Below are 18610 nucleotides of genomic sequence, written 5' to 3' on the forward strand. Positions count from 1 at the left end.
ACTTTTGATTCTCTGAGGGAGAGTCATTAATCTTTTTATTCATCTAGTACACAGTTAACCCTCCTCCTCCTCAAAAGATATTTTTCAGGCTGGCCAACACCCAGTGTTTAATATCTGTTTCCTGGCAAAATGGTTGATCAAAACCCAGTAACACTATTTTAACATTTCATAAATAATTCAATATATTTTACATACAAATTGCCTCTCCTTCCAAATGAAATAATAAATTTATTTTTCAAGTAAAGACCACAGACATATTTAAAAGTGAAAAACAAAACAGTTCTATAATAAACATTTCAAATACACTGGATTGTTTTATCTCTTCAGTGATACAAATCAATGCAAGAACACGTGTAATTTAACTGATCTGTTTTTAACCTAGGCAGCAACAGTACAATATCCTAAAAATGAATTAGCATTTGTGTAACCAATCACATTAAGTATCTCATATGATTCTTTTTTATTTTTTGTAAACAGCTTAATTGAATTTTCTTGGAATACTTCTCATCTTTCAATTTTGTATTTAATTAGGCTGTAATTACAAACCTTCTCTGCCATATGCATAGTAAACCTGTTTCACCTCTGTCACACTACATGTTAAAGTTAGCATTAGCTAACTTTAACATGTAGTGTAGCTTGAAATAACAGCCTTTCAACATGCTATATAACGAACTTTTAAGGGTGACTTGGGAAACCAGTAGAAAAATAAATACCATGCACCTCCACAAAGTAGTCGGTAGAAGGCAATTACATTCTAGTTTATCATTACTTCCACCAGTATTTTTGTGTTGCTAAACAACTGAAATATGTTGTTTTCCAACATCACTGAATAAATTTCACATATGTGGCTTCTTCTGGTAATGCAGGGAATGCCCTTGCAAGCAAGATTTGCACTTGCACAGCAGGCAAGGTGAGGTACTTGGTGCCTTAATGACATAAGTACAGCAGCACCGAAATGTATCTTTGAAATCTAACACAGCTCCACCAGTCTATGACTTTGTAAAAGAGAAGACAACACATCTAAGTTTTGCCAGCTGTCCTTCTCTGATTACTTCTTTAGTTTCTCCAGACTCAAATAAAACACAAGTTCACCAAACACCTAAATGGAATTGACCAAAGACAACACCCACAGATTTTGAGAGAGTAAAGTTACCTTTTGAATTGTGTGTATATTTTCACTAACAAGCTCAATTTGCTACAAAATAACAGAAAAAACGTTGACAATGTGGATAACACTAGAGTCAGGTGCACTTTACCCAGGTCACTGACATCACTTAGTAGAAGCACACTGTAATTTTATCAGCTGTATTTAATGAAGGTTTTAGTTTATTATCAAATTTACACTGCACTAACATTTTACAATAATGTTGGTTGTAGAGGAAATCAATCATACTTAAGAAATATACAGAAAGCTTGCTACAGAAAGGGGTTTAAAAAGAAAGAGAATAAAGAGAAGGAAGAAAAGGGATAAAATGAAAGAATAAAAAGAAAATTATAAACCTTCAAAGAATTCAAGACATAATATCTGAATAGACTAAAGTCTGCAGTAATATTACACAATAGTAGGGGAAATTATGTCTGCTACTGTTGCAAAGCATGTAACTGGCTTTCTAAGTAACAACCAAGGAAAACTCATGAACAAAAATACATAATACATTATTTTACTTAACAAACAGTACAGTTGTAAACTTCATACCTTTAAAGAAAAAAATTGATGTCTGAATTTGTAAACAAACATACAAATATTTTAACGAGCACTAGTTGTAAAAAAATTGAAATAATTGTTGTAAGATATTATAGCATGAAAATTAATTCTGAAATTCAATTTATTTATAAAGGAATACCCTGAAATGGACAAAAATAGAATTTATATTTTAAAATCTCATAAATAAATTAAATGCCTTTTCTAAAAAAGCATACTGAAATTAAGTGGATTTTCCTACTTTCAGGGGACATGAAATGACTACATCAATAGAATGTTAAAAGCTCAAGGTCTTCTGAACTGTTTGATTTGTTAAATATTATGCCAAATATTCAAAAGGAAAGCTTTCCAGTTAGGAAGAAACTCTGTTTTCTTCAGTTATAATACAAAAGATAAGAGGGGAGGAAAGTGACAAAACTACATGGCAGTGTAATAATCTCTGTCTCTTTCAGGCACTTTCATAACTCTGAAAATAACATGTTCAACTGTTTATTTGAAAGGTAAAAATCCTTCCCTTTAGGAATTAAAATTTTAAAAACTGAGAATACTTTTACACAAAGCATCACAATGTAATTAGAATACCTACATTATGATGAGATGGGCCCCAAGAAGAATTAAGCAGTCTCAAATCTCTTCCTACCCTAACCATTCAATGATTCTATGTTTCTACAACAACCTTTCTGGAAGGCACCAGGTACCTGGCACAGCTCCATATGTGGTGTGACTCCCTGAGGAAGTGACCCAGCACAAGGGCACCTCATCTCAGGGAAGCATCAACCACTGTTTGTGCATGTCATGGAAGCAGCACACTAAAGGCAACAGCACCACTGAACCACAGGTCAGGATACACAATACAGTCTGAATGAGGAATGTCACACCCAACCCAAACATAGCACTGAAGAGAACAGACATCACCTTCTTCGAAACAAATAGTGAAAATGAAATCTGAACAGTCTCATGGATGTTTCTTTACATCACCAGCTTTCATAAGAGCCTTAATAGCTCTGGCCCTCATCTCGAGTTCGAGAAGTTCCAGCTGTTGTGCTGATGGCTGAACATCTTCTGATGAAGGAACAGCTAAGGTTGCTGCTTTGGGCTCCTTCGGGCTGGACTCTGCCAGCCCCAGAATCTCATTCACACTCTTCTCAATGTCCTTCTGAAGGTCATCTATCTGGCCAGCTCCACTTCTGACAGTGCTCTCTTGCACATCCGGACCATCTTCTTCATTGCAGGGGCCTTCTATGTCACTATCATATGCATCTGCGTTTATGCTGAGGACATCACTATCTTCTCCCTTGCCTGTAACACAAACATAACTATCACAGAGCTGACTAACAGAATTCTTTTACCTCAACTTACAAAATCACTTCTGCTTAAAGTGTTACTCTGCAAATTAAGAGAGTGAAAAAAATCTAGAAAAAAAAAATCTATATGATAATCAACTCCTCTTCTTTGTCTCCTTCAACTTTTAAAGGTAATTTATACAAGTTTTAATGCATCTTTATGCAATTATAAAAGAACATGCAGTATAGCATTGCAGCAATACCGGAAAAATTTATTCCCTCCTGTGAAGTTACATTACCTATTTTCCTAATTAAATTGTCAAAAATTTTATATTAAACAAAACTTTTGCAGTGCAAAACTGATTTTTGTTTATCTCTTAAGTAAACCTAATTTTCAGAATGCAACTTCAAAAATTACACTCAACTATGTTATGTATTATAAGAGGTGTGGGACTTTAGTGAGATGCAAGACTAAAAATTAATAGAAACTCATAGTGCAACTATCAGAATTTATCATTAGTCCTCCAGATGCATTTAACTCCATATAAAAAAATGGAGAAATCTAAGACTTAGATTTTTAATTGTGGCTGAAACTTGGAGTGTATTTTTAAAAATATAATTAAAAGAGGCAGCTCAGTAAAATAAAAGCAAAGCTCTAACAGAACCTAACTAACCATTCTCCCAGTTTGGCTACAGCAATACTTGCTTTTGACACACTGGCCTCAGAAGTTCACACTCTTTCAACACCTTTTGTAAATGTGGAAATTAAGAGCAGGATTGGTTCCAGCTTAAAATGAATAATGTGTAGTCAGATGATAATAAAGTTACTGATTACACAGACTTTATAATTAAGTTATTACTTTTAAGTTTTTATTATTAAATTACGACTTTTGGTAATACTATTTTTACCACTTGCACAGGGAAAAAAAGACTTTAGAAAAATGTTATTTTTTTTAAAACATTTTAAATGCTTTATGGTAGCTGTATGCACTTGGTATTAATACATGAAAAGTGCTCAAAAACCTCAGGAAGATCTATTTTTCTGGGTGTTTACAACATTCCTCCGATCCTGAGGGTGTGGGGAAAAAAAATCAATACTGACTACTTCAAAAGCTATAAATGCAATTTCTCTACTTAAAAAAAAAAAGGAGGGAGGAAAGGAAGATCAAAACAGCTCAAAATTGTTTTATGAACAATAGTAATATTTTAAAACTTTAGCGTTTTGTTGGTTCAGCATTGAAATTTTTTTGTATTATAGGACACATTTCAGTTACTCACTCATGATCACTCTGTACCAGGCTGTGATCATCACAGCATTTAAGTTCATATTTAAGAATTCTGCACACTCACCCTGAGAATGCACTCACACAGCTAAGGTATGTGGCACCTCAAAAATTCCAAACAAAGCTAACAGGAAAGCAAATTCAGCTCATGAAAATAGATGTTAAGACATAAAAAAGAAGTTTATAGATCACTTTTCACCTTTTGTTTAAAGCAAGATAAATCACAATTTTAAAATAATAAAATCTGAAAACCTAAAAAATAAACAAGGCTCCAAAAATTCTCCTCACAGCAGTGTGTATGAAAACTACTAATGAGATGAACATACAAAGGCCTTCTTTGATCCTAAGTAGTCTTGGCCTGTTCCTACTGTGACAGAAACCTCAAGATTTTCAAGATTAATATTTCATTTTCATATGCAGTTTCCCCTACTTCCCATACCATTTAGTCATCTTTGAACAGTATCTTTTTAACTTTACCTTGCAAGCCACAATGTATGGAGAAAGATCAGAATGGGAAACAACAGGATTAAGAAACTGTCTTTCTTCACAGTATCAGTCAGTGTTTACCTAACATGCTGGCCAACCAAGGAGCATTACCATGGATCAAAAAATCAGCTGCATTACTGGATCACAGTTCAAAGCCTGAAACTTAACATCTGAGCCTGACCATCCTATTATACTGCCAAAGTCAAACTGACCTGTACAGAGTCTGGCTGGGATGGAGTTAATTTTCTTCACAGCAGAGTGCATGATGCTGCTTCTGGATTTGTTTCTGAAGCATGTTGACAAGACACGAGTTTGGCTACTGCTGAAGAGTGCTTGAACAGCCTCAGGGCATTCTCTGTTTCTCACTCTGACCCCACAGAGAGTAAACTGGGAGGCTGAGAGGATGCAGAGCCAGGACAGCTGAGCCAAACTGACCTAAGGGATATGCTCCACCATACAGCACTGACATCTTCCCAAGTAACTGTCATGCATGACGAGTCTCTGCTTTCCAGGAAGTGGCTAAAGATCTGGCTGCCAATGGGAGCTTGTAACTAAGCCCCTGATTTTTGCTTTGTTTCAATGTACAACTCTTGCTTCACTTATTGAAGAGTCTTTATAATGACTCATAAGTTGTCCTCATTTTGTTTTGCTGACTGTCACCTTTATCCCACTGGGGGACGAGCAATTCAGGGGGTGGTAGGTGCCTACTGGGTCAGCCCACCACAGGATTCCTTTTGGAATCAATTGACACATTAAGAAGGAACAAAATATTAAGTCATTCATGTCTATCCCAGAGAAGCTGGGCAGAACAACCTTGGGTTCTATTTAGAAATTGGAACCTCCAAAACTGTAGAATTCAGTGTTCATTCAGGCTTTTTGGCCTACAGATGTTTAATGAGCTAACAGGCCTTATTTCCCTCTTTTGCTCCTGTATTTTTACAGTAATAAGGATCATGGCTGGCATTTCTCATTATCTTTTTCATTTTGGTAACTTTTACTTTTTCTTCATCTACAGTTGCAACATTAATTTCTGCACACTAATTTCATTTTTAAATTTTAATTTTATCCACTTATGCTTATTCTCTCATTCTCTCTTCTTTTTCCCACAGCTTCTCAGGCTTTGGGAAAAAGAAGAGAGCATGAGAGAATAAGCAAAAGTGGAGAGAATGACTGGAGTTACACTTTCTAATCTATACAATATTCTCAAAAGTTCTTAAAAGCTAACATTTTGAGAGGAGCCACTGTTTTAGCCCAAAGCAATCATGATGCTCTGGGTGATTAAGTCATAAAAAACAACAATGATATCACTTGCAGCAACCATCAATTCCTTTTGATAATACAGAAGCGGAAGAAATCTGCAGGAAATCTGTCAGTTCTAAGGTTCCTCCGATAGTACAACAAGCAACATTTAAAGGATTATCCACAGTCATAGCAACTCACACCTAAGAGTTTTGGTGCTTTTATTATGTATGACTCTTTCCCATTTGACTCTTCCCACTAACTAATTCAAAAAAGAAACATGTTACAAAAGTCATTCCAAGAGACATCTTTCAGACAACATTCTGAATTGTGAAATAGTAGCTGCAAGAAGCAAATAAAGTTAGATCTTTGCAGAAAAGAAATGTAGCTTAGAAGAATTTTCAACATTCTTTGACTGGAAAAGCTACTTCTGATCTTTCTGCTTAGAGCCAGTCAAAATGAAAATAAACAGACTGAGACAGAAACACCCCCAGTTCTAGTGCTTCATGCACAAACTAATATTGGCAATTGTTATATGTGCTGATTTAATGACTGGAATGGAACAAATACTACTGCAGGCTAAAAGTACTGTTTTCTTGTGCAAAAAGTACAAATGTGCACCAATAACTTATGAGCCTTTGCATTTTCTATCCTGCCAATCACTGTAGTACTTGAATGTCTCACAAGCTATGTTTTTGCATCTAAGAAGAGAAAGTACACAAAACAAAATACTCTTTCCCAATGTATATTCATTCTCGGTTCACAAGACAGCTGTCAGCTACCTGGAATTAGTCACTGGCCAACATCGAGAACACAAAATTTCAGCTTTCTCAACAACATACCTTGCTTTGACTCCTGACCTTCCAGCTTGCTGTCTTCTCTCAGAGAAGAAGTTGAGTCTATACTGTTGTCCTGTCTGGAAACAATTAAGAACACATTTTAATCACCATAATTTAAAATTTAACAGAACATTTTTTAGAAACTAAAAAATTATCAGGGGGTAAGCCAATAAGCCAGCTACAGTAGGAATAAGGGCAGAAGGAATACAGAGAGCTAATGTGAGTACTTGAAAATAAACTTTTTTTGTTTTGCCTTGTGCAATTATTTCCACTGCATCCTTGCCTTTTAGAGTAACAATCCTCAATGGTTATAACTGAGGAACCACAGCTGAGCAGTTATAAAGGAAAAGCTCCTCATATTAGGAGCTTTTCTGTAAAATTCAAAATAAATTGTCACATAATTAAATTGTTTGGGAAAACAATAATTTCTGCTGCACTCAAATACTATTTACTGTCTTATTTTGAAAGTAAAAAATTATTTTAATGAAATTATCATCAGACCATCACTAACCTCTTCTAAACCAGAATCTTCTTGTTTCACAAAGGGATACTTTTTAAAACAGAAGTGTTTACAGCTCAGCTATTACAGTGTATTCAGTACCCGCATTTCTCTATTTCTCCTACTTAAAGACTTCTACCCTTGATGTGTAGGGTTTCAACTCTTACACAAGTGTAAGGAAGAGACATTTCAGTGAAAGGTTAATGTCCTTCATGTACTTCACACATCCTAGTTACACAAACTGTGAAAACATTCAGGAAGGGCACAGGTAGAACAATCCAGAATCACAGGAAGAGTTCAGTTGCCACATCCAGTGAGCATTTTGACAACAGAATTGCCAAATTTCTAAACTGGAGTTAGTGTGTCATTGGCTTCATCTGTATTAATATGGAATCAATGCAGCTCTCCTGGCCATGGGAACTTAACAACACTATAAAAAGGAAGCAGTATTCTGGTGTCACAGATGTAAATATGATGACTAATAACTTGTTTCTCAATAATGGCCTTTACAGCTTTCCTGAAAGTGAACACAGATCTATTTTCTTTGTGTTTTACAAGTTGCATTTTTTCCCATATGCCCAATGGTTTTATCAGGAGGAGGAACACCATAATGTTTCTAGAAATCATGGTCTGAGAGGAGAGACAGTTATTTTCATTTCTATTTCCTTTAATGAAGTGGCAAAGGCTACATCAACAGACTCTCCTTTTTTCCCCCACTTTTTTTAGCCATTGGAACATAATTGTGTAAAGTATCATGCAATAACTCATTAAGGACAATAAACAGGTCAATACAATTGCCTAGCAAACCTCGATGTGAACACCAGGCTGTTCTGCCTATTTATTGAGTCACATGACTACACTAACTCCTTTTCCAAACGAGATGAGAATAATCAAAATATGCCTACACACGTGTAAGCAACTGCAACCAGCAACTGCAAAGAGGACCACAGGTCAGATGGGCCTACAGGATTGTGCTGCCAGAAATCAGACAGAATGGAAAATATACACCTTCTCCAGGATTTTCAGTGTCATGCAGCTGTAAGTAGATACTTGTAATTCACTAGCACCTCAAGCTAGTCTAGACAAGAAGCAGGATGCAAGATCTGGGACTAAGGAATCAAACAGATAAAATCAGAGGCAAAATTCCAAAAATTGACTAGGTTCTGCAAGTAGGCAAATTGAGGGACGATTATAGAGCACTAGATACCGCAGAGATGAACAGCATCAGCTACTGGGGACAATCACAGGCCTACACCTGCCATCAGAGAGGCCTGCATGCACAAGGAAGTCTGAGAAGCAACAGTAACAAGGATACAAACCTTGTGGGCTTCTGTGCCAGCAGCCAGGGAGAGATGTGGATTCCAGACCAGCTACTGGTCAGCAGATGTGGATGGAACCACTTGGTTTTTGGCTTTTTTTTAAAGCAACTCCTAACAATTTGTTATATCTAGTTACTTAACTCTTGACCAAAATTAGGTTGTGATATACCCTGATCATCACTAACAGCAGAAGCAGCTTTGGCTGCTCCTGTCTAATCCTCTTTCACACACATACTTCATCATTCAGAACTCAGTAGTTATGTCTGCAAAGTGGACAGCAAAGTGTCACTTTTAAAAGCCTGATCTTGCACCAGTAGTATTCAGACAGTAGATTTCAGAACTCTGGTATCACCTTGATGTCTGATGAGGAACTGTAATCATCTCTTTCAGAGAAAACAAAGTGACCACTATAGTTCAAACATTGGCTGTGAAATTATCCATAACCATTTTAAAAGCTGTATAAAAAGAAATTACCAACTTTAAAAGAAACCACACACTGAAACTTGTAAAGTTTCTTCCTGATGCTTTGACTTTAACAATAATTACAGCAAACCCATATTCCTTTAGAGACTACCTACTGTCAGCAAAAGAATTTTTACGACACGGAAGTGCTTTTACAGCATGTTTTACTCTCTCAGAATTGATTGGATTGGACTGCATTGCTGCAGAACCTTCATGACTTTGCTTTGTAGGCAAGCATTTTGCACCATCTACTGGCTCAACAAATGCATTTTAAGTTTGGCTTTTAACTTGTTAGCCTTGTTTTATGTGTTTGCTAGTGAAAAACATTTTTTTCCTAATTATCTGTACTGTGGTATACATGTTAGAAAGGGGGGTCTTCAAACAACGGGAGCAGAAGATATGTTATTTTAAAATTAAGGGACCTTATAAACACTTAATACTCTCTTTTTTCATGCTGTGCTGGTAAGTGACAATAGTAATTTAGAGTGTCTCCCTTTTGCCCAGCCTTTATATTTCTGCCTCAAGATGACAGTTAAGTTCAAAGTCAATCTTCCAAGCAATAAACTCAGCACTTTTAATTTATTATTTTAAACAGAACAACATTTTCACAGTATGATATTTTCAGCAGAAAGAAGCTAACTACAGCTACAATTTGCTGAAAACAAATGTTGTAAATTTAAATTTACCTTATTTTATGTAGAGCATGCATTTCATGTTGTCATGCGCCACACTAGTATAATCCCTAACTGGGCTCACACAAATGGCTTCTGTACACAATTTGCAACAGGAATTAGTACAGGTCTCAAAGCATCTTGGTATGAAGGTGATGTGGTACCCAATTTCAGTAGATTTTGCAAAGTGGGGTAAAAACACAGCAAAGGTTAGGAAAAGGAGTACTGGCAGAGGAGCAGATGCCTAAGGATTGACAGTAGCTCTCCAATACCGGTGGCAGGGATACCAGGTTTCAGTGGTCACTGGGGTTGGAGACCAGAAGGAAAAGTATTATTCACCTAAATCTCCAGTGAGACTTGAGATTGGGACCTCTGTTATTTTTGACACGATGTACCTTCCTGAATTAAAGTTTGCCTTTGCACTCAGTTCGAGGCCTAAAACCCATTTCTAGAAGACCCAAGTCCTTGAAAAATTCCTGCAAATTTTTGTTCCAAGGACAGTTTTCAATGACAAATGAGAACCAAAATAATTAACAAGCATTAAGTAGCAAGTTAAAAAAACAAAAGGGAAAAAAGTTCTTACAAAATAGTGTTTCTGAAGAAAGGTATCTCAAAAGACAGGTGTTAATCAAATAGTTTAATGAGCTATGCAAAGTCCATCGGTCCTGTTACAGGTGATGTTTGAGGACACCACAAGTACAGAAGGCAGTGGAGCAAATTAGCCAAATGCTGATGTATCAGTTCAGTGACTCATGTAGCTGGTTGTTACAGTGATTCCAAATGCTGAAAATAACCAAATTGTCTTACAGAGGTAAATATCAGATGGTAATTGCATGCTTGTGAACACCCAGCAACCAGGAGCACAACACATCAAAACAAGACAAAACTTTTAACTGCTAACCTTTCCAAAAGAAAACAAGCAAAAAACTACACTTTTGACCGCAAAGTAGTAATATGCCTATAAATTCTTGAAAGAGCAAATATTAAACTGCAAATTTTCACTCAGTGAAAAAAATAAGCCCAATAAGATATTGAAGGCAAAAGATCATTTCCTCAGACCCGTATGAACATTGATCATTATAATGACACTAGAATGTTTGTTCTTTTAATGTTTTACTAACACAGCATGTAACTTACTTTCACTTGTTCTGCTGGAGGATATTTGAAGAGTCAATTCAGGTAAAAGAAAAGAAACAGCTCAAAAAAATGCTAACACTTCTTGAACAAGATGAAGAATACCTACTTGGTTTTTGCAAGACATTATCTGACTCCTGTCAATTAAATATCTGGTGTTTGGTTGGAAGCTTCATATACAGTAATTCTCTTGTTTTAACAGTATTCCATTTCAGAGAGTAACACAGAAACAGAAAGAAAAATCTGAGAACTGCATATTCAAAAACCTATACAGAGCTGACAAATAACAAAATTTATCTATTGCAACTGCATGTTCCAGTTACTAGCAAATATAGGCCCTGCTTCTTCAATTCTTCTGCATGGTTATTGCAGGATTTCTAATGCTTCACACGGAATAGGCTGGTGATAAAATAAAAGAGCAAATGTTTTACATGCTAATGTAAGCATGTGAAGCATTTACATAGTTGAAATTCAAGAAAAGCCTCAGGATTTCCACTTCTAGTAACAGATTGAGGATATGTGCAAAAACCAAAAAAGGAAGATCCAATTTACAATTAGATGCAATACCATCTAAAAGCTTCAGATAAAGACCTGAACTTTGCAAATTTCCGGTAACTAGAGAAACTTCCCTAAATTTCTGCTACTTTTAGCTGGTACAGACAGGAAACAGCTCTTTTGAGACTGAGAGTCATTTGCTTATTTAATTTAAAATTTCTCTAGATGTATTGGTTCAAGCTTTCTGAATTTCAGTTGATATATGCAGATGGCTAAAGGTATATTTGTTGAATTTATTTTTTTCAAAGGACAATAATGAAAGAAACAAAGGGATGTTTCCAATCAGTTAAAACACTTTTGATTAGAGTACAACTTGCTACTCAATTTTCCCTTTCCACATTCACATTTGAATGTAAAAACTAATACAAGTCAGACTTTAAACAAATAAGTTATAATAGAATGCAGGAAAAAGAAATAATTTATATGAAAGCCAATCTTCATATATGCAATGAAGATTACCTAGGAAGAACTAACAGTGATTATATAAAATAGAGAAACTGTCTTTTTTGTTATGAAAAGTCTTTTCTATTCCCAAGGCAAACAAACTTACCTACTTAAATCCAGATTAGAAGTATAATTAATGATTACAAACAATGCTTGCTTTTCTTAGCAATGCAGTTTTCAATATTTCTTCACATATGCACCTTAAGCCTTTGTAGTGGCTAACTTGTTGCTGAAACACATTTTTCTGAAGTTTTGAAAACTTGCATTTATAATTATTTACACACAGGTTATAAAGAAGCTGACCCAAGGACCAAAGATTAGACTACTTAGTAAAAAGTGCTTGTGACTGCTTACCATTGTAAAAGCATCATATTGGTCTACTTACTGAGCACTGAACTTCAAGATTAACATAAAGCCTTAATTCTCCTCATTTTCTCCTATCCCTTTATTTTTCTATCATCCAAACAGCTTTTCTGTTTTGTTTTCTTTTTGTTAATGCTACCACACAGCTGAACCGTGGAGCCAAGGTGCTCAGATAGCACCCACTGATGCAGAATGCTATTTTTGAAAGGGAGAAGAAAATCCCCAATTCCTAAAACTTCGGGCCCAGCTTGGAGGGGTCTGAAACCCTGAACTATCAGGATACAGATACAAGAACAAGGGGCACCTCAACCACTGTTTGTCCCAGGAAGCAATTTGCTCTACAACTGTGAACAACATCTCTCAGTTTCTTTTACCTTTTTGAAACACAATTTCTTCTTGATTTACTGTCAGTTACTGAAACCTTCCTAACTGGCATAGGAAAATAGGGTAAATGTCTTTGATATCCACTAGCTAAAAAATGGTAAATTCTGATTTTTCTTATTTGATAGTTTTATTAATTAATTTCCTCTTTTTAGATTTTTACCAGCTCAAATAATTTCTATATAAGAAAGAATTCACACAGTCTACTATATCAAAGGATCATAAATTCATGTCTCAACAGTAGCTTTGAAACATCTTGAAGACACAGAACAACTTTACTGAAATCCAGCAGCACTACTCCTGCCAAACATCTTGGAGATAAAGAACATTTAACATATTTTGCAATAGTAATAGCTTGTGAGTTAGGCCTTAAACAAAAACCCAAAACGACATATAATGTCTCAAGGAATCAAAAAACTTGGGTATTTTTATGGCTTATTTAGCCAGCAAGTCTGTCTTCTCATTCTATTTAGAACTTCACTGACAAATTATCAATCACTTTACAGAGACTATTCCACATAGAGACCACTACACTACATAAAGAAACCCAATATTTAGTGTATTTAGTAGTTTTTTAATTTTTCTATCTGCTTTTCCAAACAGCCAGCAGAGGGCAATGTCCAAAATAAGAAAACTAGGTTTTGAAACTGACGACCCCGTTCACAGAACACATAGGCAACAAATAGCACAGCAGGATACATTAACAATGGGCTCCAAATGGAACCTTAGAAGAAACAGTGTCAAAGGGTATTAAAACTGTATCACAAGGAAAAGAATGAAACCTAACTTTGTATTCCCTCCATTTTCTAGTATATTTGTATGATGAGAAGTCATCAAAGAAAATTTGGTGATAACTTCATAGCTTGTTTTGAATCAAAGACGGGATCAGAAACTAGGAAACTAGGTCCCTGCCAAAGAAAAGTACTGACCAGAATGTGAAAGTTGAATTGGTGTTACTACATTTCCCATCCATTTGTTCTTATTTAAATGCATCTCTGGTGCATTGTCTTGTACTGTCTCAGAGGTTTATTAAGTGTGTCCTGAATCTGTGGACCACCTGTAATCAGGTCAGTGTTGAAAACATAAAAAACTTACTAGTCTTCTAGAAACAAGTTAGCCTCACTAAATTTGATGCATTGTGCCTGATAACTAGTAACTTTCCTTTCCCCTTCACTACTTCCATAGAAACTATCAAACAGGTGAACTCCTGACAAAGAAATGGTCTTTAAAAAACAGAGAAGCATTTTAAGAAAAGGTTAAGAAATGCTGTCTTTTACAAAACTGCCAGATGCCAAGATAAGAGCAAGAGACCAGAAGCCTCTGTTCTTGAAACTCTACATTCTGTAGCACTCCTTATACAGAGTGCATTGAACAGGTGAGTGTAAGTGCTGCTTCAATTGCGGCAGGAACGAAGGACCAGAATGAAAAGTTGAAAGAGAAGGGATAAATCTCAGTTGAACTGAAAGTACCCTTAAACAATTCACTGACCTAAGTGGGAGGGGTTTACTGCTTTAGCTCACACAAAGACAACCTAAATCACACCACTTCTGTTGCAGGACACAAGTATGAAAGTTTAATTACCATAACTCGGCTGACAGGTACTATGCCACTATGAACCCAGTTATGTGCTCAAGACACACTTAAAGTCACAAAGTGACAAAATCATGTCTGTAAGTTTAGGGCTTGCTAGTAGCCACACTTCATTGTCATTCAACTAGAGTACTTAATTAAGGATATAGCAACTGGGTCTTTCAATCATATATTTGATCATTTCTCATGAAAAACCTCTGAATTGTTCACTCTCCTTAAATTAAGTTTAAGTTTTTTATCTTTTACTCACTGACTGACTGAATCACCTCCAGTCTTGTCTCCTCCATCTGCCTCCTCGTCAGTATCAGAATCAGCTCCAATCTTGCCTAGATATACACAGTTTCAAACATGAAAATTTAGGAAAGTGATATAATTAATACTACATACTTAGGTTTACTTTTAATTATTAACTCTATAACAATCAGCAGAAGAGGATTTTTCCCAGTTAAAGCAGAAGTTCTAAAATTAGACTTAGTCAAAACCAAAACCCTTATCTGGGAGTCTTCCGTTGGCTTCACATACATTTATACTGGATTACAAAAAATCTGATTAGCTACTCTGATTAGTACAATACTGTGGGTGCTAAAAATAAAGTACAGAATTAACAGCAAGATACTCTGGAGCACTCAGACTTGAAGAGCTTTTCTTCATTGACAAGACAGCAATATGTTTACAAATAAGTTCTATATTCCTTAAATATCAAGTGCACGTTTAATAAAACTGTGAAAAGCTGGAATGTCATATCCTTAACCAAAGTACATGAACTGTGTGTCTTGGTGGAACTGAGCGATTATGTACACACTAATATATACTTACTAGTGTGTGTCTGTATACATACATATATATATTTAAGTTGCTAAAAAGAGTGCAAATTCGGTTGAGGCAGACTATTTTCTGGTATACAGTGGAGTCTTAAGTTTCATTCATACCTTCAAGTATCTTCAACAGTTTTTTTTCAGATAACAGCTCCAACTGCTCCATGCAAAGTCTTTTGATTTCATCCATGGAACAGTTCTAAGAAGACAGATAAGACAAACCACAAGCTACTAAAACTTTCTGAGAAGACAGCAATTAAAGATGTAATGAAGATTTAACTTGGATTAAAGCCTCTCCCATATTCTGATCTGCATTGATGCAACTGCTGTAGAAAACCAGGTGTTTCAGTTATGACAAGAAATAGCATACGTGTGGGTTTCATCTGAAAAATTAAGCAATATACACTCTATCAGTTACCTGACCTGTGGCTTGGAGTCTTTACTGCAGCTACAACACTGAGCACCAGAAACACCAGATCATATCTGTGAAGCATGGAACAGCAAACAATTGCAGACCTGGTTATTCCTAGTTTTCCATCACTAGGGGGAAGCTGGGTTATGTAATTAAGCTTACAAAGATCAGAGGCAACTGTTGAATGCAAGTTCAAAAACTGGAGAAAATAATGCTATTGACAACACACCAACAGATGCGTATCACAACACAGAAAACAAAGAAAGTATGTAAACTGCGATTCATTTCTCTTGCTTGGTACATACCATACATTGCCACAGATTTTACTGGTATTCCAGTTACCTTCAAATCTCATACCTCTTGGTGACATTCGGGAATTTCCCATTTTCAAATGAGCTCTGATACCATGTACAAGTACCAAAATTGGGAGCTGATAAACAGGTTGTAATACTCAGTCATATTTTAAGTTTGGTTCTACACTATGAGGCAATTTCCCTACAAACTCAGTAATGTCTTTCCTTCCAGATTCTCAAGTTCTTCTTCTGCCAGAGATGAGAAATGGATGAGCCTATGTGCAATTTGCCGTGTGTTTAAAATGAAGTCCTGTCTCACTTATATTATTGATAATACAACTCATTAAGATAAAAAACTGAGATAAAAAATTTACAACTACTAACAAGCATTACACAGATGACATTTCACTTGCAGCCTCTTCTTCTGTACAGGCTGCTAACCTAATTTATTTTAAGTCCTATTGTTCACAAGAGTCAAAAAGCATATGATCCAAGCCAGTAAAACTCCACCTTTAGTCCATAGGAGTTACAGCTTCAGAAGCTGTTTATGAAGAATGGGCTTTATTTTCTTATCTCAGACATTGCTTTAATACCATACAAAGAAAATCAGTTGCCACAAGCAGAAATCAGTATTTTTTTTACAAATCAGCATATTAGTTAGTGAACAACTACTGTATTTACTCCTCATAACCATGAAAATCCTTTTGCATTTAACTAACCAGTAGAGAGGGACAGTCTAAAGCTAAACTTGTAGTTTAGAAATGATAGAGCAGTAGCAAAAGGAGTAACCTGGAATAACAACAGCAAATCTTTAAAAAGTCTCACTTTCAGACACATGACTGGGAGACTACTTAAGAAGAGTACTTGACTTCATAGAAACTTCTTTAGTTGAGAAATATACAGACAGTTTTTAAAATGTAAATGCACTAGGCTTGAGAGATAAGTATTTTTTGTTACACAAGCATTCAACATCATGGTAAATACATAAATGGTCAGTGTATTTCAGTACCTTTAAAGTATCAGGCAGCATCTTCTGTAGTTTCTTCTCCCCTATGACACAGAAACACTGCTGAAGCATTTCCTTTTTGTCCCCAATGTAGAAACTGACAGGTTTGAGTGACACAGTGAGATCTAATCCTCCTTCCTCTATATCACTGGGTTGCTCAGCTTCTTCCACTTTTTCTCCAGAGAGTACATTGCATTTTGTTTCCTAAAATCAAAGAAGGCACATCTTCTAGTGAATTAGAGAAGACAGAAAATTACAGCTTCACCTGTGCTTGCAATAATTTTCTCTTCATTAATGCAAGGTACATCTTAACGTGGACTTCTCAAATTCCAGTGTTTCATATTGCAAGGTAACTGCATTACAGAAGTTACGTATTTTATTACTGAGAACATTATTGTGCTGGGAAAATTTTGTAGACCTCCATGAAGTGAAAACTACTCCTAAATATTAACTGGGAAATACTATCTGCAAATACTTAGCGGGTGCTTACACATGAAAGCATGCTTTAATGCAGAAGAAATCCATCTGATTAGCTGGGCAGTTAAATCAGAAAGCTCATCATTCACAGCTACCCGGCTAAGACTGGCATACAATTCCCTGTCTGGCAGAGTCTTCACAGAATCAAAATGGGCTTCGTATTAGAAAGTGCATCCTCCATACATCAGCGGAGGACCTCTAGAATAAAAAAACTAATTAAAACAAACAAAAAACCCAAAAAAACCAAAACCCAACCAAACAAAAAAAAAAAAAAAAAAAAAAAAAAAAAAAAAAAAAAAAAACCACAAAAAACACAAAACCAAACCACCAGCCAGAAATATACTTTGTCAGCCTCAGAATTTACTTAGGCGTGCATGCCACAATCAATTTTTGCACACCAACACATCCTTGAGAAGACTCGCAAGGCCAGAAGCGTGAGAACCACTCGGGTGCTACCCGAGCTTGTACGCCACACCCCTCACGCCTGGGAAGCACAGATCGCCGTTCCCGGGATGCGCGCCCGGGCTCGGCCGGCCCTTGCCGCTGCCTGTGCCGGGGCTGCCCGTCTTCGCGCCGCCCTCCCACCAGCGCGACTGAGCCCGGCCCTTCCCACAGCCAGCCCCGGCAGGGACCGCGGCCCGGCCTCTGCCGCCAGGAGGGACCGGGACGCGCCCGGGAAGGCAGAGGCGGCACGGCACCGGCCAGACCCCGCGACTCCGCCCGCGCTACCTCCAGGGCACCGTGGCTGGACTCGGTGCTCCGCCGCTTCCTGTCGCTGCCGTCCGGCCCCGGGGCTCCCTCCGGGCAGCAGGAACGTGAGCGGCGCCGCTTCTTCTCCTTGGAAGACTTCCTGCCCGGCATGGCCGCGCCGCGCGCACGCCGCGCGCCGCCGCGGCAGCGCCGCTTCCGGCGGGACTCGCGCGCAGCGCCCCCTGCCGGCCCCGCGCCGCAGCCTCGAGATGGAGGAGCTGGGAATGTACGGGGGGGTGGCTCGGAGAGAGCGAAGCCCCAGTAAAAGTGCAGCCACACGTGGGCACGGGACCTCTTTACACAAGTGGAAGATGTAGAAAACACATCTTTCGAGGAGCTGGGGTTCTTTAGTGTCCAGAAGAGGAGGCTCAGGCCTGACCCTATTGCTCTCTAGAACTCTCTGAAAGGAGAGTCTCCTGCCGTGCCTGCAGTGAGAGGACAAGAGGAAATAACCTCAATCTGAGACATGGGAGATTCAGATTAGATATTAGGAAAAAATATTGTCACCGTCAGGGTGGTCAGACATTGGAATAGGTGTCCCTGATGGTGAAGTCACCTTCCCTGGAGGTGTCCAAGACATGTCTGGATCTGGTGCTGGTGGTGTGGT

General features: G+C 37.3%; 1 protein-coding gene across 2 annotated transcripts; it reads right to left on the bottom strand.

Annotated features, from left to right (window-relative positions):
* Window positions 1-203: 203 nt before the first annotated feature.
* CAAP1 (caspase activity and apoptosis inhibitor 1) lies at window positions 204-18118 on the bottom strand. 2 transcript variants are annotated; one of them, XM_054517945.1, is made up of 7 exons: window positions 17983-18062; window positions 17267-17451; window positions 16780-16980; window positions 15180-15264; window positions 14501-14576; window positions 6836-6909; window positions 204-3001 (listed from the first exon to the last, which is right to left on the bottom strand). In XM_054517945.1, the coding sequence occupies exons 2-7, from the start codon at window positions 17276-17278 to the stop codon at window positions 2658-2660; spliced, it is 792 nt and encodes a 263-aa protein (XP_054373920.1). In that variant the 5' UTR covers window positions 17279-17451; window positions 17983-18062; the 3' UTR covers window positions 204-2657. The 2 variants fall into 2 exon arrangements, with proteins under 2 accessions (XP_054373920.1, XP_036259455.1); XM_036403562.2 differs by lacking the exon at window positions 17267-17451 and having other exon boundaries at window positions 17983-18118.
* Window positions 18119-18610: the final 492 nt, after the last annotated feature.

Source organism: Molothrus ater, chromosome Z, assembly GCF_012460135.2.
Source record: "Molothrus ater isolate BHLD 08-10-18 breed brown headed cowbird chromosome Z, BPBGC_Mater_1.1, whole genome shotgun sequence".
Classification (NCBI taxonomy): domain Eukaryota; kingdom Metazoa; phylum Chordata; class Aves; order Passeriformes; family Icteridae; genus Molothrus; species Molothrus ater.